The following is a 23791-nucleotide window of genomic DNA, read 5'->3' on the forward strand; positions in this document are numbered from 1 at the left end:
ACAAAATGACAGGACAAAAAACGTGATGAAAGACCATCTCTATATCAGCTATATTTGGGAAACATAGGCTTAAGTAGAAAAATTGGGTGTAACAGTGTGCAGCTTATATAAGTAAAAGCTTGTGAAGAGAAGGCTTATTTACTGATGGATGAATATAAGCACAGAGACAGTTCTGAGCATTATGTATCCTGAAGGAAATGATAGCAATGAGCAGAAAGCCTGTGACATCATCTGTTCTAGAAAGTTCCAAGGTAAGATGTTGGTATATAAGATGATGCAGGATGCATTTGCTGTATGTGATGATCTACACCAGTGAAAAGTTAAAAGGTTTTGTTTTTAGGTGGGAGGGTGGAGTGGGGACTGTTTATTTGTTTTGGGTTTTTGTTTGTTTTGTTTTTAATTTTCTTGCATAGATTACTTTGGGAGTGTCTTAACTGATGTCTCTATCTGACCTTTTGCCTTTTATAATAAATATTGAGGCTATGATTAGAAAATATATCGTGTAGGAAATGCACTGTGCTGATTTGATTTTGTTGTTGTCGTTAGCAATTCTTTTATTCTATAATCTTTGCTTTTAAGGAGGTAATGTCAGTTACAGTGTTTCTAAGAATACTTTATTGTGTGTTAAGTTCTTGCTAGGCTGGAGGCAGACCTGCCTCTATGCAGTTCTAGTGTTGACTGTGATCCTGAATGGTCTCTGCAAACCCAACCTTTATGTGGCAGCAACCCTTCACATAGGGTGATGGAAAGCACTTTCAGGCTGGGGGTGGGGCGGGGCGGTGGTGTGTGTGTGTGTGTGTGTGTGTGTGTGTGTGTGTGTGTGTGTGTGTGTGCTCTTAAGAAAAATGTAACTGAAGTTCAAGCAAAGAGTAAGAAAAAAAAGCAAAGGGTAGATAAAAGGATAAAAGTTGAAGACATTGGTCTTACAATAAAGTAATAGAAGTAGTAAATTACAATTTATATTCCCTAGGTTTTACCAATTCTAGAGATTCTGTATCATGTTGAAGAAAGAAACTCACACCATGTGTACATGGCCCTTATAATATTGTTGATCCTTACAGAAGATGATGGCTTCAATAGATCCATTCACGAAGTGGTAAGTTCCTATTCCTTTGATCAGAGTTATAGAGTGACAGAAAAGACATGTCCCCCATTAAGATTTACTGTGGCCTTAGCATTTCTTCCTTTTCCTTCTGGTAGCTGTTTGCAAGAACCTGACTTAGAAATGGTGTGTTTCCTTCAGATTTATGAAGTGGTGCTTTTTTTCTGAATGACTATTAACCACTTTAAAAACTCAAAATGGTTTCTTTAGTAATTAAAGCAAATGTTTTTGTTGCCCCTGGGGTCATTTTTCCTCTCCATTTCATTTCCATTTTTTAGTTGAGGCAGAAATTGTCCAACAGGTTTGCCCCTCGTATACAGAATGAGTGAAATAATAGGGAACAAAGGGGAGAAGACTGAGAAATCAATTGTTTTATGTTTAAAAAGTGTAACACTTTAAATTTTAGTCCTGTTGATAAGTTCCATTATCAAACTGATTTTATCTTCCTGTTTGGTATTTTCTTTGTGTTAAAGTAATATATGTACTATATACACAGTATAAAACTTATCAGTAAGTACTAGATTTTTTTTAAATTTTATTTTAAAATTATAGTTAACTTAGAATATTATATTAGTTTTAGGTATACAACATATTGATTAGACATTTATACACTTTATGAACTGTCACCAGGGTAAGTTGACCCATCTGACACCATTCATAACTATTACAGTATTATTGACTATATTCCCTGTGCTGTATTTTACATCCCTTTCTTATGACTGTTTTTTATAACTGGCAGTTTGTACAGAGTGCTAGGTTTTAATGAAAAATAGCAGACTCCCTGTCTATCCTGTTCCTAATTCCAGCTCTGATCATATTTTGAATGCTTATAATATTGTTTTTTGATTTTTCATATTTAGGTATTAACTATTCGTAAGATGGAAGATGAGTCATTAGCTCTCCTTCCTGCACATCTTGTGTGTTCTCTCTGAGTTCCCAGCCCCCTTTCCACACATAGACTCTTTCCTCCTTCCATCTTATTACTGTTTTTGGTTAACTCAGGTTTTACATTTTTATGACTGTGTTAACTATTATTCTTAGCTCAGATGGAGTGTATGATAGTTGCATTTCCTTTCTTGTACATGTTTTAATCTTTCTGTAGCACATCGTTGCCCTGTTTTTTACTCATGTACCAATCACTAATGCAACTCCCAGTAGTTGAGCAGAACTGAGAATTTCTTCTAAATCTATTAAAATAGACTGCTTATTTTCTCAGTTCCATTTTCTTCTTTGACTCCGGTCTTGGTCCACATTGGAAGCTCTCTCAAATGTCTAGTGATCCTTGCTTATCTGTTCATATTTAGGAGTAAGGCACTAAAAAGTTGATTGGCAGTCCTATGCGTGGGCAGAATTTACTTGCTGTATCTTGCTCTACATAGTCTGTTTCTCTGGGCATCCTGCTCTCTGTAGGCCTTGTCTTTTGGGCTGATCAGTTTCTCAGGGGAGTCTTCCAGTATCCTTGCTGTGGTGTCTAATGGAAGATGGGGCTAGCGGTTTCACTCTTCATTGGGTACAAACATTTTCTTTTCTTCTTGTCTTCAGTATGGCTTTTGTTTCATCTTTCTTTTCTCTGATGCTCCATTAAAAAAACTTTTTTTTGCTTCTTATATAATATGTCCATCATTTCAACTAAGATTTAAGAATCTTGACACTGTAGAAAGAGGATAAAGCATACAAATCTCTTGATATTAATATTTGCTATAGTACCATGAGAGAGAAAATATTTGCACTGGTTTACTCAGTTTTTAAAATATCATTTATCTCTCTTTTGATGGAGTAAAAAAACCAATATGATTTTTAAAAACATTAAATAGTGTAAATAGAAAGTGTACAAATTTTGAAGTTACAACTTATGAGTTTTTACATTTGTATATACCTGTGTTATTACCACCCAGATCAAATTATTGAACATTTCTAGCCTAATAGAAGACTCCCTTATGCCCTCTCCTGGTCGGTACCCCATATCGACCAGAGTTAAGTACTAGTCTGATTTTCTTCCCAGTAGATTAGTTTTTGCATCTCCTTGAATTACAGTGTGTTCTCTTTAATGTTGGCTTCTTTCAGTCAATATAGTGCTGCTGAAATTTACCCATATTATTACATCATTAGTTTGTTGTTTTTTATCTTTATGTGCTATTTCATTGTGTATTTATGTACAGGGAATACCATTTATAAATATTTCAACATGTCACTTTAACAAACATAAACTTTAAAAAATATACAACCATAATACCATTATCATATCCAACAAAATCAGCAATAGTTTTTACTACCTAATTACTCAATTTATTTTCTCCAGTTATCTTTAAAATATCTTTTCTGATTTGGTTGTTTTGAATCAGTTTTCGAAATCCACTTACTACAGTTACTTCTTAAGGCCCCTTTTAATCTATAACAGTCTCTCCCTCTCTCCTTTTTACAACCACTTATTTGTTGTAGAAACTGGGTTATTTTTTTCAGTAGAATTTCCTGTATTTGACTTTGGCTAATTATATCACTGTGTTATTTAACATGTACTTCCATCCTCTGTGTTTCATACACGCAAATGATTAGAACAGAGGCTTGATTAGATGTCACATATGTCTCTTTTAGATTATTATATTTCACTACTTTTTAATGGCTTTTTGTCGTCCACTCATAGCAATATATTAATGTCTGGATTCCTTTGTTTGAAAGGTGATGGGACATTCCTCAGCACCTGCGGGCGATGGCGGCCGCTGTGCTCTGCAGGGTAGCATATCTCCTTAGTGGAGAAGGCAGGAATCAGCCCATAAGCCTTTTTCTTTTTCATGTGTAGATGGAAAAGAATGTGGCACGCTGAATCCCTGGGTAAAGGAGAAAGGAAATAGGAGTGACCTAAATGGAAGGGAACATTAAGGAAGTTCTAATGCTCAGCTGAGTCTGTCAGTTTTTCTGCATTTTACCTCCTTCCTTGTGACAGCCCAAACTTGGCTGCTATGTTGCCCAGTCTTTGTTTTTCTCTCCTTTTGATAGCCCTGCTACAAATCTGTAGAACCGTGCCAACTTAAGTTAGAAAGCAGTTCTTGTGTTTTGAGGCCTGGAGGTGTGAGCACCAGAACTCCTGCTCAATAGCCAGGCAGAACACAGGTGCGTCTCTTCCTGAAGATCTTGGCTTGTGTTCTAAACTTTTCCTGTACACAAGCATGGAGATTTTCTGTGGTTGTTGGGGCAGCTCCTTGGTTTTCTTATTTTGCTTTCAAACTACTGAACTCTGATTGGTTTTTCTTTAAGTCTGTCCTGTGTATCATACCTTTTTATCTGCTAATGATATCCTCCTGTTTTCCAGACCTGTTTTTTTCTTTGGTATTTAAGAAGAAGTAAACATATCAGCACAGTTTGGCTATCCCGAAAGATTCACAATTCACTTTTATATACTATTTAACTCACCTTCAGAGCAAAGCCATGCCTTATCAGAAATTATAGACGTGGACAATCCTTTTTTCCTTAGTCATGTTTACTTAAACTTTTCTTCCACATTACAGATATTAAAAAATATTACTTGGTATTCCGAACGGGTTTTAACTGAAATTTCACTGGGAAGTCTCCTGATACTGGTCGTAATAAGAACCATTCAATACAACATGACAAGGACAAGAGTAAGTCTTCCATAGCTATTTTTCTATCTTTATGCATACAGTACAATTAAGATTATAGTTGAAAGCAATCTCATTATTTAGAGTGCTAATATCCTCATGAAATACGGTAGAAAAATACAGAGCAGCATATAGTCACTGTATTACATGAGCCTAAGGTACCATATGTAGTGTCTGTTTCTTAATATGTGATTGTATGATTAGAAATACTTTACACAAAATAGAAAACAAGCAGTGGAGCACATTTAGATATGATGTTTTATGTCTTTGCTGGACCGATAAAACTGATTTACCTTTTAAAAGCAGCAACAAACTAAGAAGATACAAGCATAAGAAAATATGAATTTAGTTGGGAAAGAAAAAAAAGAAGAAAGAGAATACTTTAAAGAGTAAAAGGACAATTTCTAATGGATTGTATTTGTAGTACCTGGGAGCAAATTTCAGTTTCGGTCAATAGAGAAGCAATATACAGAATTCATAGCTCAGAAAAATGGTCGAGTTAACTGAACTGTTTTCGATTATTTCTTTCTGTGGGGCTTACATAGATACATGTCTACAATCTTTTATCTGAAACTCTAGGAGCCAGATGTATTTTAGAATGAAGAATGTTTTGATTTTAGAAAGATAATTGTAGTGCATATGCTTACACTATATGTAACCATTAGGATCTGGAGCAGCACACTGTAATTAAACATTAATATTTCTGCAGTGAAGTATTTCAGTGTTCACCAGGGTAGGGATAATGAAGACCATAAATAGCATCATACTCCTTTGTGCCAGATGTTGCTTCCAAATGAGTGGTGAAAAAACTTTGAACTTTCAGTGCTTTATTGATTTTGGAATTAGAGAGAAGGGATCATGGAACTGAACTTTCAAAAATCAATGACAATCGAGTTTACATTTGCTTCTAATTAACCTTGCTTAAAATATAGAGAAGACTTGATGAATGTTTTCAACTTGCTGTTTTCTGACAGGACAAGTACCTTCACACAAATTGTTTGGCAGCTTTGGCAAATATGTCGGCACAGTTTCGTTCTCTCCATCAGTATGCTGCCCAGAGGATCATCAGGTAAATATGAGCTTCAGAAGAAATCCTGATTTTTGCCTTCTGGCTGACCTATTGACAAGGACACTATGGCGGTCCCTTTTTAAATGTTATCTGCAAAGAATAGCAAATTTTCCTACTTAATTTTTTATTACCTTTTTTGGTTGAAAATACCTTGTTCTCTTTTGTTTTCTAACCTAACTTTTCAATCAAAGTTAATTGTATTTAATTTCAATCTTTTCATTAGTCTTGGTTTAAGCTTTGCATGTTAGCTTTTTACAGAGGAACAGGTTTATTAGTAATGCAAACTAAATCTTAACATATTTACTGAGCATATTATAGAGTATCACACTATCCTTTTGAGGAGTTATCCGTTTGTTTTAGAGGATTATTTTTATAGTGGTTTACCATATTAGTTTCCAGTTGTTGCCACAAATTAATGATTTAACACAAATTTATTATATAGTTCCGTAGATTAGAAGTTTAACACTGGTCTCACTAGGCTAAAATCAAGATGTCAGCAGGGCTACATTTCTTTCTGGAGGCTCTAGAGAAGAATCTGTTTCCTTGCCTTTTCCAATTGCTAGGAGCTCCACATTCCTTGGCTCATGGCCCCTTCCTCCATTTTCAAAGCCAGCAACAGTAGGTTGTTGAGTCCTCCTCACTTCTCGTCACGCTGACTTCCTCTTCTGGTTCCCTCTCCCACTTTGAGGGTCCTTGTGATTGCCTTGACCCTACCCAAATAATCCAGGATAATCTACCCGTCTCAGGGTTTTTAAATGAATCATAACCGCAGAGTCCCTTTGCCATGTAAAAGTAACATACTGACAGGTTCAGGGGATTAGGATGTGGATATTTTGGGAGGAGCTATTTTTCTGTCTGCCACAATATCAGCATAAACCCCTCTGTCTGAAGGCACCCTTTGCCAAATATACAGTCTTTAAGAGTAGGAAAGCTAATTAACAAACGATAAATGAATGTCTTTTGCATGGATTTTAAACATATGTGGGTACTTGTTGATCATTAGGTAGGATGCTCAAGATTGTATTAGTGGCTCTCAAGTAGAAGTTTTCTATGTAAGTCAGTGAAGTCAGATCGTTTCCTTTAATTCTTGCTTTTTGGGCAATGCAGTTTTGACTATTAGTTTTTGTGTTCCAATCATTGGTGGTGATCACAACTTCATATTACTTTAAACTCTAATCACTTTCTGCTCATTGATTAGAGACATTTATTAACCTTGGCTCATTTTTATCAGTCACTCAGAATTAATTTATGGTCTTCGTTTATTTATCCTCAGAATTTAGTAGAGGATATTTTCTGCTAAATTAAACTAAAATAATCCAGTACATTATATTGGATTATTTTGAGGGTTCATACTTGAGAGATTGTCTAGTTTACTGACATGGACTAACGCTAACTTCATAATTTAAACATAGTGCCTCTTCATACTTGAAATTCTTCCAGATGTTCTAAGAGACTTTAGTTTCTTAAAAATTAACCTTTGTCACCATGCTTTATTTTAGCATGACCGATTTAGTGTATCTGTGCTTCTTTGTGGTCTGTTTTTCTTTGCGTGTATGTGGAGTTTTATAATGATTTTATGAAGATTTCATTACAAGATTAATTTTCCTCAACTGATTTGTGAACCTTTGACTCATTCAGCATTAAAATGCCAATTGAACTGGTACATAATTTAAGTTCTGATAAAATGTATTAAGCAAGATTAAATAAAAATTTTCTAGGTGTAAGAATTAGGGAAAAAAGCACGGTGCCAGATTTTCTGTATATGATGAGTAAGGTAGAAAATCAATCATATTTGGAAAACTGAGAAACGTAATTTAGATTTGCAATTTGGGACTTTTGATCAGGTTTATCATCAATAAGGAGTACCGCTTTACTTAATTTTAATGGAGTTTTGTTTACCATTACAGTAGTGAAAAACTGTGTTAAGCAAGGAATACCAAAATTGTTTATAAAAATTCCTGCCTTCAAGTAGCTTGAACTTTAGTAGCCAAGATAAGACAAGGACCAACAATGTTACACACAGCAGAATGTGGTAAATGTTAGAATGAAAGAAAATTTCCGAAGGTGAGGGCGAGTGGTTGGTTCAGAGAATAGTGAGATCACATCGCACTGAGAAATTAGGCAAGGTAAGTCGAAGGAGATGGCACTAGAGACGGATGCGAGAAAGCATCAGCCACAGCAAACCAAAACGAAGAGGTGTGATAAGAGAGCACGGTTTACATTTAAAAAATAACCAGTCTCATTCAGTTGTGGACCTGTATGTACAGGGATTATAGGAGAGAAACCTTCAAGAACCAGGTGAGGCCTTCATGTGGAGGGGCTTGACTGTCAGATCCACAGTGTAGGGTAATGAAAGCAAATAGAGATGAAAAGTCAGATTTTTAACAAAAAAGAAAATGTGAATGAATGAGTTGTAAATGGATTTTAAAAGAAACAATGTAAATTTCTAGAGTTATCAATTTCAGTAATGGTATCAGCATATTTTGTTTGTCACACCGAGGGACATGCAGTTCTAACAAGTTCCCACGTGCTGCCAGTGCTTCTGGTCCAAGGGCCACAGTTAAGTAGCCAGTATGGACCAGAGCATCTATATCATCGAGGAGGGAGCTTTTTAGAAATATAGAATGTCGGCCCAGCTTCAGACCTGCTGAATCAGAATCTTCATTTTAACAAGATCCCCAAGTGATTTGTACATACATTAAACTTTGGAAAGCACTTTGAATTTGGGCCTGGAAATTAAGATTTATCCCCTTAGAAAACACTTGTCATGAATTGGAAATGAGGCCCAGCTTTTTTGCTTCTTGAGGAAACTCATTTTCTACTAAATGTTTGTGTTTTGTGGGGATAGAATTGTAAAGTATGATAAGGAATGCATAACAAACACTGTTTAGATGCACAGATTTATTATAGCAGTATGAGTCAAGATTCACCAGATGCTCTAGTAACTCCTTCACATGAGAAGCAATCAGTTTTTGTATACACATTTTCTAAATCCTCTTTTAGGAAGAGACTATACAATTTTGTATCTGTCAGTTGCAAAACTTAAAAAAGCCAATATTTCATGTGATCTTTAGCAAAATGCAAAACAGAATACCATGTTTCATTGCTGTGAAAGTAAGATGTAAATAAAGCTTTCAAAAACCTTTTAGCTAACCAATGTACTGTCTACTTGAAACTAATTTTAAAAATCTCAAAAAAATAAAATAAAAACCTTAGCTGGACGTAAATGTAAAGAATGATTTCATATGGTGTCTAAGGTATTGTTTTATAGTCTTTGACAATGTGTCTTCCACGAATTTTTGGTATTCTAGTATTGTAGAAAAATCACAAACGTGATTTGGGTTTTGTTCAATTGTAAAGACTAAATATGCTATAAGCATGGATATTTGAAATCATTATTTGGGACTACAGGGTTATTAATTCAATTAAAAACATTTATAAAAAGTAGATTATATGCAAAGGATTGTTGTAGGTTGCAAAGATAGCATTACTTCCTACCTTTAAGACATCCCGTGTTGCCTCTCATGTCATCTTCCAGCTGACTCCTTCCTCTGGCTCCTCCTTCACCTTTGGTTTAACAGATACTTTCTCCAGCATTTCATCCTAGATCGTTTTCTTCTCTCTGCTCATTTTCTCTGGGAGTTCACATATATGCTTGTGACTTCGCCTACTGTGCACATGCATACAGGAAACCATCCAAATGTACATTTATAATTCTGATCTCTCTCTCTCTCTCTCTTTTTCTCCCAGAGGCAGGTAATACAGTGTAGTGGTTAAGACCACAGATTCTGAGTTTGAGATACCAGCTCCAAAACTTACTAGCTATGGATTCTTAGAGAAGTCACTTAACTTCTCCGTATATCAGTTTGCCTATCTGTAAGGTAGAGTGACAGTAGTTGCTGTCTTATCTCAGTGGATAAGGTGATGATTGAATGAGTTAATACTTGTAAAGGGCCTGACACATAGTATGTGCTGTATAAGTAGTGACTAGCTGAACCCTAACTCTACTAACCTCACTACCTGGGTATCCCACACTTAGCTCAAACTTTTATTCTGTTTAAGACCGTACTCATTTTTAAACCCACTCTTCCTTTTAAATCCCCTCTCCTTGGTAATGGCCCTCACCACAGCCACCTAAATTGCCAAGCCAGAAACCTACAGTAATTCTCTACCATTTCTTCCTTTCCTTCAAATGCTAACTTTACCAATTCTGTCTAACTTTACCATTGTAATTTGCATTCATACCCTTTTTTCTGTCTTCACTGTTGCTGCCTTGGTTCACGTGTTGGTGATACTCACCAAAACTGTGTCATTAGTCCTCTTTTCCATGTTAATTTTCCAGGACAACATCCATACACTATGTATTACAATTCCTGAACACCTCAAAACCTTTGTCGACTAGCCAGTTTAAAGGGAAAACAACAACAACAACAACATCTTTCAGACTTTGCTGCTATAACTTTAGGTACTTCGCTGTATTGGAAGGAAGTCGGAGTGAGGGGTGAGGGGCTACGATAGATTGCAGAGAACCATCTGTTTCAGAAAACCCGCAGGAGTTAGGACCCATGGTCCCAGGGCAGGTGACTTACTCTCGGAAATAACATCCTGCCAGACTTGCTGCGACAGTGCAGTGGAATGAGCCTGGGCTTTTGATCTGGACAAGCCTGGGACAGCCACTTACCAGCGGTGTAACACCAACACCCTAAAGTGTATAAACCTCAAGACTGCTACCAGTTTTAAATGTAATGAAAAAGGGACTAGTGATGAGACACTGAAGGTGACAGGTATGAATTTATCATTAAATGAGCCTTATTTTTAATATAAGAAAGTATTCCTGAAATATAACCAAGAGAAATAACCAAGTATATTACCATATTATATATTTGAATATTTTATGTTGTGTAACATTAAATTTATCCCAACTACAAACAGACCACCTTGCTTCTTAATATTCTCATTTTCAGTTCAATATATTATTTGGTTCAGAAAAAAACTCAATCCATGAAAACTGAATTTAGTGGGGACAGAAGTGAGGAAGTCTGATGTAGCAGGCCAATACTAGAAAAGTATTATTAAAAACAAATCGCCTATCTTTCTTTGATTCCATGGGCCATTCTAAAAGATCTTATTCTAAAAGATGTTATTCTCAAGAGGTCTGCAAAACCAGAAAGCTTTCAATAACGTCTTGCCTTGTTATAAACTTCATTAGCATGGGCAAGCAACAGGTTATTTGCAAAACATGGCCAGAGATGAATCAACTTATGTGCAGTCTCAGAACAGGTGCCAGAACTAAGTGTAAAATCCCAGATGCCAGTCCATTTTCCAAGAATAAGTCACTGAGTATTTATTACAAGTCCATTGTGTGCCTACTGAGAGCTACTCTCTGCAGAGTAATGCAAAGAGATATAAGATAAGTCTTTTATCTCCAGTAATTACTCCTTGCTTAAGCAACAAGACTTGATTAAACTTTAGGCCAGGCCAGTGTGTCACAAGGTCAAGACTGAAATTCTCTCTCCCACACCCACCTCTGAGAGAAACCAAGTCACCATAGCCATATTTTCTAGCATGTGCCTTTTTCTTTTCATACTCCCTACCCCAACCCCACACCTGCCCCCAGGAACTTGCCCTGGGTCAGAATTGACAGAGATCTGGGGGCTGCTAAAAAAGAGATGAATAGGGCCAACTGGGTTCTTTCTCTTTCTAATCTGAATATGGAAATGTGAAGCGATTATGTTAGCAGCAGCTGGGTCTAAAGTAAAAAGGCCAAGGAGGTGTGGGAGGGATGGTGAGAGAGGGCTTAACCACTGCAGATTCAAGATAAAACAATGAGAGGAGGGAAGCTGGTGGAAAAAGCCCTACAGAAAGAATAGGTGATACCAAGAACTGTCTCAATTTTTTCCTAGTTGTAGATCACACTTACCCAGACAGAGGAGCATGGCTGTGTAAGTGCAGGGACAGTACAGACTCAGTAAGGACAGAGCAGCAGGTATATGTCAAGTAGTAATCGAAGATTAAAAGCACAGGGCAGGGCCCTGATCACGTCACTCTAAAGAAGATTCCTCAGCTTGGGCACTACTGACATTCTGGGCTAGATAATTCTTTGTTGTCCTATGTATTATAGTCTATTTAGCAATATCCTTGGCCTCTACCCACTAGATGTCATACATAGTGTATGGATGTTGTCCTGGAAAATTAACATGGAAAAGAGGACAAAAACTTTTAGCTTGAAACTCTATTGCCTTACATCTAATGCTTGATGTTAGGTGTTTTGTTGTTGTTGTTGTTGTTGTTGTTGTTGTTGTTGTTGTTGTTTTAAGTCAGTGAATACTTATTGAGCTTTTGTAACATGCCTACCACTGTGAAGTCCTCTTTAATTTGAGATTTTTTTACATTTGAATTCGAGACTGATGTAATTCATTGTATCTAGAAATTAAGTGTTAGTTATAGTCATGTTGCTTTTATTTCTTAAAACTTTAATTTGAACCTTATGTAAGATCATTATAGTCAGGAAATTGTTTCTTTAGGGAAAGAATTATCTGATATTATAAGTTATAACAAATAGTCTGTTTCCAGAATCTTGGTATGTTATTTAATTTCTGTTTTTCATTTCTAAAGTGATATATGTGTGATACCTGTTTCATGCGACTGTTGTAAGAGTTACTAATGGCTTGTAAAGTCTTTTGCAGGTCTGTACACTCTATTACAGTATTACAACATTTTTGAAATAATTTTAATCTAAAAATCAATCTGGATAATATCCTTACATAAAATTTCTCGCTCTATCACTATTTCTAGATTCTGCCAAAAGCATTATCAGTTTGCCTATTTTTCCCAAACATTTCCCTAAATGACGACCTCATTGGTCAAGAGTTTTTAATAATAGCATATTTTATTTTAGATTGGTAGGAGATTTAAACAATGGTTTTATAGTGTAAGTACTTCTATTAAACTTATATGATTTATTTTTTAAAAGATAGAATTAACTTGTTCTTGCTGAATGGCTGGGCAGTAAAAAAGTTCCAGTTTCCCTTTGGTCTTTACTGATCCTTGTTTGATCTTGGCATAGCAGTAGCCAAGAAAGGAAGGAGAAATGTTTTGCCTTAAAAATCTGGCTTCCTGTACTTCCTACAGCCAGTGGTGCTTTGAAGGTGGCTAAAATTTTCAGAAAAATCTGACATGACTTGCTTTTAGTTCAGCCCTTTCTTACAAAATTATGCTGAGAGCATTTAGACAACTTCTAGTTGAAAATTTTATGTTTCCATTAGAAAATTTCTAACTATACAGAGATAGCCATGAATTTTTAAGCTCTCATTCCTGTGAACTGCTGTGAAGGATCTGAGATTTTGCTCTACTTCAGACTAACAATTTAGTCTGCCACAGTTTTGTAGATCCTGATAGAAAGTCAAGATTTCTGGGTCAGAGACAAAGGATAGTTTCTTATTCTCAACAGTAGTAGGAGTCACAGTATCGTTGTTCATGCCCACAGGGCAGTATGATAAGGGCCAGTTGGCATCTGCATAGGCAGTGGGTTGCATTACAGGAGAGGAACCCTGAGTTTAGGAAAACCCCAAGCCTATTATTTGTAAATAATAGGTGTTAAGCAAAGCTGCCCAACTTTTGTTTTGCATTGGAACATCTTTACTATATTTGATAGCAAACTGCCCTCTGCTCTAGAAGGAGACTGTATCTTTGCCTTCCCCATCTGTTCACTCTGCAAACATTCATGAAAGGATAGTTTAGAGCACAAAGCTGTGAATACCTTTGTCTTCATGGAACACAAGAGATCCCTGGGGAATTGTCTTTACCTAGTTACACGTTTCTATTGCCATTTAGAAAAACCTATCACTGTGTCATTAAGATAGCTAGTTGATACTGCTCTTGGTTTTATATCTCCCTTGCTAATGCATTGGATTTATGTATCGTAGAAGTAAAGGATTGAATGGCGTCATCAGTCTCTGCTTTGTTCGTGTGTCATAATGAATCTCCTGCTCAGGTGTCAGTGTCATTAACAACCCTTAAAGCCTTCTTTCTGAGTGGCTTTAACAAAACCAGAATACTTTTAAACACCAATAATAAAATTATAGGTTTGGAAAGACCTGTACATGTGGAAATTTTGAAACCTAGTGTTCTCATGTGACCATTCTAAGTGAATACTATTGCAGAAGCAGACATGGACATCGAGTCTCTCAGCTCCTTGCGTGCTGTTCTTTCCAGAACAAAAGAGAACAAGGGTGTGCTTGTGCCTCTGCCCTTTTAACATAACTGTAATATCTGTATATTGTAAAATGCTAAAGCCAGAGAAGAGAAATGATGTGACTTAGTAAAGGATTTTCCTTCCTGATGAATTGTGCATGCTTCACGGTCTTTGTGAAAAGCACCTTTTCCAAAACAAAGAAACAAGGGTTGTGGTCACAGGAGAACTGGGAGTAAACAAAAGTAAAGAGACTTTAAATGATTCACATGTCCGGTATAAATACATGCAGAATCAGAAATACCAGGGATGGGGACAAACAAGAGAAGAGAGGATACTCACTTCCTGAGGAGAGAGAAAAAGGTAGTTGGGAAAAGGTAGCTGCCAAAAAGGTATTCCCTATCACAAATATTAATGAGTGTTCTGAGCATTTAACATTTATTTTTATATGCCTCAATTTCCTCATTTACAAAATGAGAATATCAAGTCTGCTGTGAAAAAGAAATGTGTTATTGTTTGTAAGGCGCTTAGAATGCAGTCTTTTGAGTAGCAATCTTCCCTGTTAGAGGATGGACAACACCAGGTCTTATTTATTATGATGGCTCGGTAGGTATTTGAAGGATGAAATTCTGATGCTCTAATTGGATTAAAATAAATAGTTAAAATTTACTGGCTCTAGGTGAGGAAGAAACAGCATGCTATACAGACTACCATTTTTTTTGTACAGCTAGTATGTGCCGTACGCTACATACTGGGCCCTACACAGTGTTATCGTATTATTTGATATGGGTATTATTATTTTTATTTTATAATGAAGAAACTATATCTCAGAGAAGTAATTTTATCTAAGGTCACCTTGCTGGTCACCAGCGCTGGGATTTAAACCTTTATCTGTCTTTCATCCATTATACTATACTACCTTCCATTGTCAAGTGCTTCTTATAAAGTTTTAAATGAAAACACGCAGATAATTTATGTACAAAACATGTTCATTTTGCATCATGTCTTGGGTGAGTTGTTTTCACCTTTCTAAGCATGCATGAGAGTCAAGTTCTATTGAGAATGAGACATGTGAAAACGATCAGTTCTCCCAAGGATGGCACATAGTCAGTACCTTTCTAAAAACATAGGAGAAAGATTAATTGATGACAAATTGTGCACCTTCTTAGATGCCCCGGTTGAAAAAGATCTGTGGGGCCTTTTGGGTTTGAGGCCCACGGGTTAAGAAAAACTATAGGAACCTAATATGACTTCCCGTTGGTGCTATTTCTCCATTTAAAATGTGTCTGTTTTTTTTTTTTACCTTCATTAGTCAAACATGAAGATCTTATTGAAGCATGAGAACATTGATATTATTTACTTAATAAACTTTCATGAACCCATCAATCCTGGATTTAGAAGTATATACAACTCTGTCATTATTTACTACTTGGTATAGGCATAATAATGGTACCTTTGTACACAAGCTAAAGACCTTTACATCATTACAGATTTTCCACTTAGATTCACCCAATCTTTAATAAATCACTGGGATTCTAAATAGATCTTCTGAGAAACACCAGTAACTGGTTCTAATAATGTTTTCCTTCACAGAGTATTTTATAACATGATTGTGATTTTAAAAACAAACAAACAAGGGTAGGTGTTTAGGAGTCATTTAATCATTTACCAGTTATTTTCTATATATTTGCCATGGTCAAATATTGGCAGTCATTGGAGATTCATGTAATATACTCATGCCCTGCCTTCAGAGAGCTTTTAGTCTAGCAGGGTCAGTGGATGATAACCATCGAACCCCACATGTGTTGTGTTGAAGAGTAAGCCCTGAAGACAAGGCAGAAAGCAGACAGCTTACCTGAGTGTCACTGAAGTCTTCCCCAGTGAGGTGGTACTTGAGTTACATCTTAAAATATGAGCATTTACTCCTTTTAAATTGGTGATAAGGGAGGCAACTCTTTTTCTATCTGACTCTTAGCCCTTCCCTAAAACTCTCTTTAGAAACCTTAAGTAAGATTTCACTTGTACAAAAATAGTTCCCTTTCAGCAACTTAAAAAAGAACTCACAAAACTTACCCAATCTAACTCGCCTCCCACAAGAAGGTGGTAAAGATTTATTAAAATAAAAACTACCATAAAAACTATCTACCACGCCGACCTTAGTCCAATTTTAATTTGTTATTTAGGAAACTTTTCAGTTTATATGATAGTCATCAGATGATTGGAATACTCAAATTACTTTAAAATTTAGTTTGACTAAAGATGTCCATCAGATCAGTAGTTTTCCATTGGAGTGGGATTGGAAGGGTTGGATAAAATGTGTGATATGTGTTGCGGTGGTGGGAAAACAGGTAACTACCAGCAAGAAGGTGACTTGTTGAACCTGTGAATTTGTGCATTACTAACCAGAGTAAGTAGATAAACCTTTATTTTTCTTTTGATTAGTAGATAAACTTTTAAGTATCATTTAGAAGCTTTACAAACGAGTGATCATTTTTTTCTTTTTAATTTGTAAAACTTAAAACATATTAAAGAGAATACTATAATGAACCTTTAGGTTTCTATTGTGCAGCTTCAACTAATATATCAATTCATAACCAACTTTATTTTGTTTATATCTCCACCTTTTCCTACCTACTCTGGATTATTTTGAAGCAGTTTCTCACATCATTTCATCTATCAAAATTGCATTATGTAAACAGACAAGTTTTTTGGCGGGGGCGCAGTTTAAACATTTTCTTTTATTATTAGTTTCAAGCGTACAGTACATTGGTTGGACATTTGTATAGTTAATGAAACGATCTCCCTGATTACTCTATCACCTATCTGGCTCTACACATAGCCATATCCTTACTGCTGTCTACCTTTCCTATGCTGTGCTCCCCATCCATGAGACCATCTCTCAGCTACTAATTCGTACTTCTTTAACTCTTCACCCTTTCTCCTAACCTCCCAAACCCCCTCCCCTCTAGCCATCACCAGATTGTCTTCTATATTTGTGAGTCTTAAACAGATAAGTTATTATGAGCATCTGTTATGATTTGGTCTTTTCACAAGTGGTGGAAAAATAAAATCAGTGTTATCACTATCATCTAAAACTTGGGCATTAGCCATACTTTGGGTCCTTAGTCATTTGAATACGATTCAATTCAGGGTTTACTCCATCACACACAATGCTAGTCATTGTTATATGGAGGCTGTCTTATTTAATTGTGGCTGTAGGCTTGTATGAGGTACATAATTTCTATTTTTCAAATGAGGAAACTGAGGCTCACAGAGGCTATTCAGAGTCTAGTGGAGTATAGTGGAGCTTACATTGGAATCTAGTTCTGACCTTAATCTAGAAGTGTTCTTCTCTTTATGGCAGACCTGACAGGATTAATAGGGAAGAAGAGAAACAGCTGTCAACTACTTTAAACTCAAAATTCTCAGTTATAAAAGTGGAATGTTTGTTTGTGGTGTAGAGTTTCCACAGTCTTCTCTCTTGGATCACACCAGTGCGGAGGTTCTCTTAAGTGTGGTCTACAGACCACAGATGTTCCATGGCGTTCAAGCTGTTTTTATACTAGGACATCATTTGCCATTTTCACTGTGCTGCCATTTGCACCAGTGTTGTCAAAGCAAAGCTGGGGTAAAACTGCTGGTGCCAAACTGTGCTAGTGCTCTCGCTGTAATTCTACAACCATACACGGCAGTAAAAAAAAAAAAAAAAAGCCACTTTAAGAATGTTCTTGATGAAACTAAAAATGATTAGTTATAATAAACCTTGACCTTTGAATAAGTGTCTTTAATATTTTGTGTGATAGACTGGGAAGTTCACATAAAACATACTGCATATTAAACTACAGTGCTTGTCTTGAGAAGAAGCACATGTATGGTTGAGTTGTGAGCTGCATGAGCCACTTTTTTGATGGGATACCATTTTTTTTGTGAAGGAGTGAGTGACAACCAATAAGGTTATTTAGACTTGGCAGACATTTTTGTGGAAGAAAAAAAAAAGTGAGCCTGTCACTTCAGAGAAAACAACCGCTAGTGTTGGTTGCCAGTGATAAAATTGGAAATTGCAAGCAAAATTAGAATTTTAAAAAACTTGTATTGGCACTATAAGTTTGACAGCTTCCCAATAATTAAAGACGTTTGTGATAAGATTGATGAAGATATTAATAAGTGTGGCGTTTTTTTGGATAGTGTGTGATGAAATATGTCAACATTTGAAAGATCTGTATGACTCAGTGAAGCAATAGTTTTCAAATGACCAAAGCATGAAGTTACAGAATTAGGCATGAATGATAAGATTCATTAAAACTGCAAAATAGACTAATGGGTCTTAACGCAACAGACTCGGAAAAGTTTTTTGTTATGATTTCTGATTCCACATTTTAACTAATTTTTAAGAAACTACCACTTGAGTTTTATTATAATGTCAAAGAATATCTACAGTTTTCTGTAAAGGGCATTAAAATACTCCCTTTTCCAAGTACATATCTTATGAGGCTGCGTTTTCTTCATATGCTTCAACTAAAACAAGATTGATTTAAGAAACAGAAATGAGGATCTGTTTTTCTGTTAAGCCAGGCAGTAAAAAGATTTGCAGAAATAAAAAATAATGCTGCTCTTCAAACATTTTTTTTGTTTTGTTTTGTTTTGAAAAGTTGTTTTTCATTAAATGTTAACATATAATGTGTTCATCGTTATGTTTAAATGAATTAAGTGTTTTAGATTTTTCTCAGTTCTGTTTCTACTGTAGTTAATGTTTATAGGTATAACCCACATATTAAAAATTTCTTTGGGGTAATTTCTTTAAGAGTCTGAATGGGCCTTGAGAAAAGTTTAAGAACCACTGCTCTAATGCCCTTTTAGAGGATGGGGTAGAGGTAGTGAGCGTGAATGTGTCTGTATTACAAAGTTCACTGTATATACTTTAAATATCTACTGTTTCTGAATTACTTATACCCTTACTTCCTTCCATCAATATAATCAATAGTTAGCTATGTTTGTATTATTCATGCTTTCATTTAATATTTATTGAGAACATAGTTATCAGGGGTTGGGAAAGAAAGGGGATGTACGGAATATATAAATCATGTTTATTCTCTGTAAGAGCTCACAATCTTTATCTTTAAAAGTCATGGGAATGTTATTGTACTAAATTGTCTTATAAGTTTATTGCTCATCTTGCCTGGGTGTGGCTAGAAATCAAGTTTGTTCCTGTTGTCTGTTGCTGTGTAACAAACCACCCCAAAACTTAGTGGCTTAAGGCAACAGTTTATAATTATCTCTCACAGTGCAGTGGGTGGACTGCTTAGCTGAGTGATACTCACCTGAGGTCTTCTCCATGCTTGCAGTCAGGCGGTGGCTAGGTCGGACGTCCAGTATGTCCCAGTCTCATGGCTGACAGGTGATACCAGCTGTTAGCTGGGAGGTCTGCTGAGTTGATGACTGGAGGACCTCATTCATTTCCATGTGACCTGTCCATGAGCTTTGGTTTCCTGACAAGTTTCCAAGAGGGATGCACCCAAGAGGGAACATGCAAGAGTGACAGAAACCGTAGGTTTCCTATGACCTAACCTAGCTCAGCTATCCCAGAACATTGCTTTTATCACATTTTATTGGTCAAAAGCAGTACACAGGACCAGCCTAGATTTAAGAGGAAGGGACCACAAAAGGACAAAAACACTGTGAGGCTTGGTTCATTTGTGGCCATCTTTGGCTACAAGCTGCCACAAGACCATCAAAAGACTATTAAGTGTCATAAATTATTACCCCTTATAGCGGGAAGATGAACAGCTACTTTCATTCTAAAATTCTGCGCTGAAGACAAACATCTAGATTTCTATTCAGAATAGAAAATTCTGCTGAATTCATTCAAATGCTATCTTTGCATTTTTCTTTCCTTTGTTTAATTTATATGTAACGTAAATGTCCTCTCCCTTGACTTCTGCTGGCATTCAGTTTCTTTTGTTCAGAAGGAAATGCCCACTTTCCAATAATGATGTTTTTACTTATAACCAGTGGGCAGAGTTCCTGTCCTGTGAATGCTGGTGTTGCTCCACTTGCTGGTCACTGAGTGGTCGATTTGGGCTCAGAAAATGTCTGTTATCCTGTGGCAGTGGGACTAGTTGGATATTTACTCTGACAGTGACAGCCCCAGAAGTTCTGTGCAAGAGTGGTTGAAGGGCAGCATTAAATTTGGAGGGTGGAGCTCAGAGATTGTTTGGGAGTGGCATTTATACAGCAGTCACGCTGTCTCAAACTTTATTATTGTGTGTGCTGTGGCTTAGAGATCTAGCTGGAGGAATTTGTTGGGGGCGGGGGGATGGGTTGGTCCTTTAGTTAAAGCTCCCCTTGGTGGTGCTGTTGCACTATAAACTTCCAAAGAAAACATTTTTTTGGTGCTCCCCCCGCCCCCGCTCCTTTTTAAGCAAACATTTTATTGGACACCTAAGGTACAACAGGCCCTGTGCTAGACTTAGGAGAACTAATAAGACACACTTATTATTACTAAAGTCTAATCCTGGCTATTCACTTTCCTGACATTTTCTCAAAAGGGAAAAAATAATACCTAATTAAATTCAAGCCAGGCCCATAACTGCCTGTAGACACCCTGATGGTAGTAACCGATTTGCCTAAAGACGATGTATTCACAAACTTGGGAATTTTAAAGTTACATAATAGGGTATCAAACAGCCCTTAAATATATTTTTTAAATGCTCAATTTTACTCTAATAAAATTGCAATTTAAAACCTCACTCGAGATGCATTTTTCACCTATCAGATTAGAAAAATCTGTATGGTTATATATGGTTATGTGGAAACAGACACTCTCAAACTTTATTGGTGGGAGTATAAATTGGTATAACTCCTATGAAGAACAATGTGGCAATATCTACCCAAATTCCAAATGCATGACCTAACAGTTGTTCCCACATTTGCACAAAATGACAATGTACAGATTTGTTTTGGTATTATTTTTTATAATAGCCAATAGTTATTAGAAATAACTCAAGTATACATCAGTAGAGACTTAAATAAATATGATAAACTGATACAATGGACATTGTGCAGCTATAAAAAAAATTAAAGGTACTGATCGAAGGCTGTCTAAGATATTTATGTGTAAAAAGCAAGGCACAGGATAATATTAGTGTGAGAGAAAAAATAAAATATATTTGTAATTGTTCTTATTTATCTACAAAAACTCTGGAAAGATACATAAGAAAGTGATAAAAATGGTTATGAGGTGAGAGGAAAGGAAGAATTTCCACTGTATATGTTTCTCTTTTTTTTTATCATATAAGTATCAAAGGGACAGAGATCTTTGTATTGTTAATGAATGTATCCCAAGTACCTATAACAATGCCCGGCACATAAATATATGTAGAATAAATGGTTATGCAAAAATAATTAGTTAAAAAACAAAAACAACACAGATTCATTACAGAAGGTAACGACAAACTTAAAGACAATCATCCAAGTTATCCTTAGATTAATGCCTTGGTGTATAACACTCTGGATAATTTTCTGTTTATATATGTATGTATATGTTTTCAGAAAAACAGGCTATAGCATATATAGAGTTTTTAAGTACTTTCATATATATGTATCTATGTTCAGAGAGATATTTCTGTAACATGGCTTCAAAATATCATTGAATTTATCCAAAAAAATTGATAATGCCTTGTATTTGGACATGTAAGTTGTTCGCACATATGCACGTATATATACATATGGCTGTGGGAAGAAAACCCCTCATGAAGGACATGTATGGTAGTGCTTAGAGTGCACACTGCAGCGAGACTCCACCTCTGCCTCTTTCTAGCTGTGTGTTCTTGGGCAGATTACCTACATTTTTTGTGTGTACATTTCCTTATCTATAAAATGTGGATAATACAGTAGTTTCTACTTTGTAGGGTTATTGTGAGGAGTAAATCAGTAAAACTGAAAACCATTTAGAACAATGTTTAGCACATTTAAGTGTTAGCCAACCTCTTCTCTCCAAATATGGAGCTTGGGAAAAAATGGCAAACTTGATTCTGAGTGACTATTACTATTATTTATGAGCCTCAAAACCCTTTACAAGCATTTATTTGTAGCTGTCCTTTGGTTCTGTTCCTAAAATGATCCCCTGGGTCACAGTCAGGAGATCCTTATGGATAATTTATGTGATAAAATTTAGCATGAAGATAAATGAGCAGCTGCAGGGGAATTCCTCTCCTCAAGGATGCAATCAAGTTCCACTGCTCTCAGATCTCAGGTGTGTCTTGTGTGACATCAAGTAGCAGGGAAAGTTGTTCAGAGTTTTTCTGGGAAGAGCAATTTCAGAATGGGTGATCACTGATTCAGATCACCTCGCTAAGTGATATTAACAGAGAGAAGATGTGTTTGGACTGACCTGACCTTATTCGGTGTACACGCTGTGTTCATCCATCACCTCAGAAGCAGGACTTCCTCCTGCCCGGCCCCTACTTAGTTGTCATTTTTCTATTTACTTACATTATTTTTAAAAGGCTTTATTTTCATTTCTCCTTCAGTGCTAATTAGCTTAGACTTCATTCCTGCTTATTTCTGAGTCTCACTAGTTATAAAGCTATTCTCTCTATATATTGGTTTTCTTAAAGTGGGGTACACTTGCTCAAACTGAAGCAGTTCTGAAATACAAATAACGTGACTATGAATGGCTGTTTATATATTTTTTTCATTTACGTATTAATGGGTGTTTCATGGACCACCCTCACATAAAGGGAGAACTGGAAGTTCTTTCTGATAGGTTTTATTAGAGAAGATTTTAATTTATAGATTATCCAAAAATGACAGCTAAAGTGTGAATAAAACATTCCAGAACAACAGAAAAAGTAACTAAATTATCAAGTATTTTACAAAAATTTTGTATTCCTTATCTCTAGAAATCAAATGTCTCATGTTAAAATGAAGATTGGGTTAGCTTAAGTTTTGTTTGCGTAAGACTTCAATTCCTTATGAAGAAAAAAGGACAGTATGAAGATTTTTCTGGTATTATGTTTTTATACTGCAATTACAAAATAGAGTATTTTGTGATAATTAAACAATTTCAAGCATTTTTCCAAGCCATAAATATATTTTTTTCTTTCACAGTGATACATAATATGGAAAATTGAGCTTTTCTTTTTTACCGAACTATTTGTACCTATATTGCCAATGTATATTGACCTTATTGTATCCCATAAGTAATTACTAACCCTGACCGGTCCAGACACTGGTGGTGATGTAATCTTATGCCATTTGTCTTATGCTTTCTTAAAACTGGTTATTTATTAAGTGTTATGAAGTTTGAGGCAACACATGATCTCTGTTGCAACTGAAAAAGTGAAAATAAACCTTATTAAAGGCTAACTATTACCATGACACATATATAAAAAGTTCATAGCTTGAAATAGTATTTTACTTTAGCCTCTTATTCTTTAGGTGTTGATAATGATAAGAATTTCATCAAATGTATCAGTAAAATTTAGATTCAACTGTAAATGAAAAACCGAAAATCCTAATAGTTTAAAGAAGAAATAACTTTCTTTTTCTCCAAATAAAAGTCCATAGCAGGCCTTGAAGGGCTGTTAAGGATGCTCTTCTCCAGGAAGTCTGTATTAGTTTCCTTTAACTGCTATAACAAATTACCACAGACTTAACTGCCCAAAACAACAGAAACATGTCATCTCATAGTTCTGTAGGTTAAAAATCTGGCTAGGCTCAGCTGATTTCTCTGCTCCAGGTTTCACAAGGCCAAAATCAAGTTGTTGACCTGCTGAGCTCTTACCAGGACACTCTGGGAAGTATCTGCTTTCAGA

At 35.9% G+C, this 23791-nt stretch overlaps 1 protein-coding gene across 8 annotated transcripts in view; it reads left to right on the forward strand.

Annotated features, from left to right (window-relative positions):
* The window catches only part of DYM (dymeclin), a 261966-nt gene that overhangs the window by 105075 nt on the left and 133100 nt on the right, over positions 1-23791 (forward strand). For all 8 annotated transcript variants that reach the window (XM_039841985.1, XM_039841986.1, XM_039841987.1 and 5 more), the window contains 3 exons: positions 971-1096; positions 4606-4719; positions 5691-5785. In XM_039841985.1, coding sequence (XP_039697919.1) covers positions 971-1096; positions 4606-4719; positions 5691-5785 — 335 coding nt within the window. The remainder of the gene's footprint in view (positions 1-970; positions 1097-4605; positions 4720-5690; positions 5786-23791) is intronic.

Source organism: Pteropus medius, unplaced genomic scaffold (genome assembly GCF_902729225.1).
Source record: "Pteropus medius unplaced genomic scaffold, Ma_sr-lr_union100, whole genome shotgun sequence".
In the NCBI taxonomy this organism is placed as follows: Eukaryota; Metazoa; Chordata; class Mammalia; order Chiroptera; family Pteropodidae; genus Pteropus; species Pteropus medius.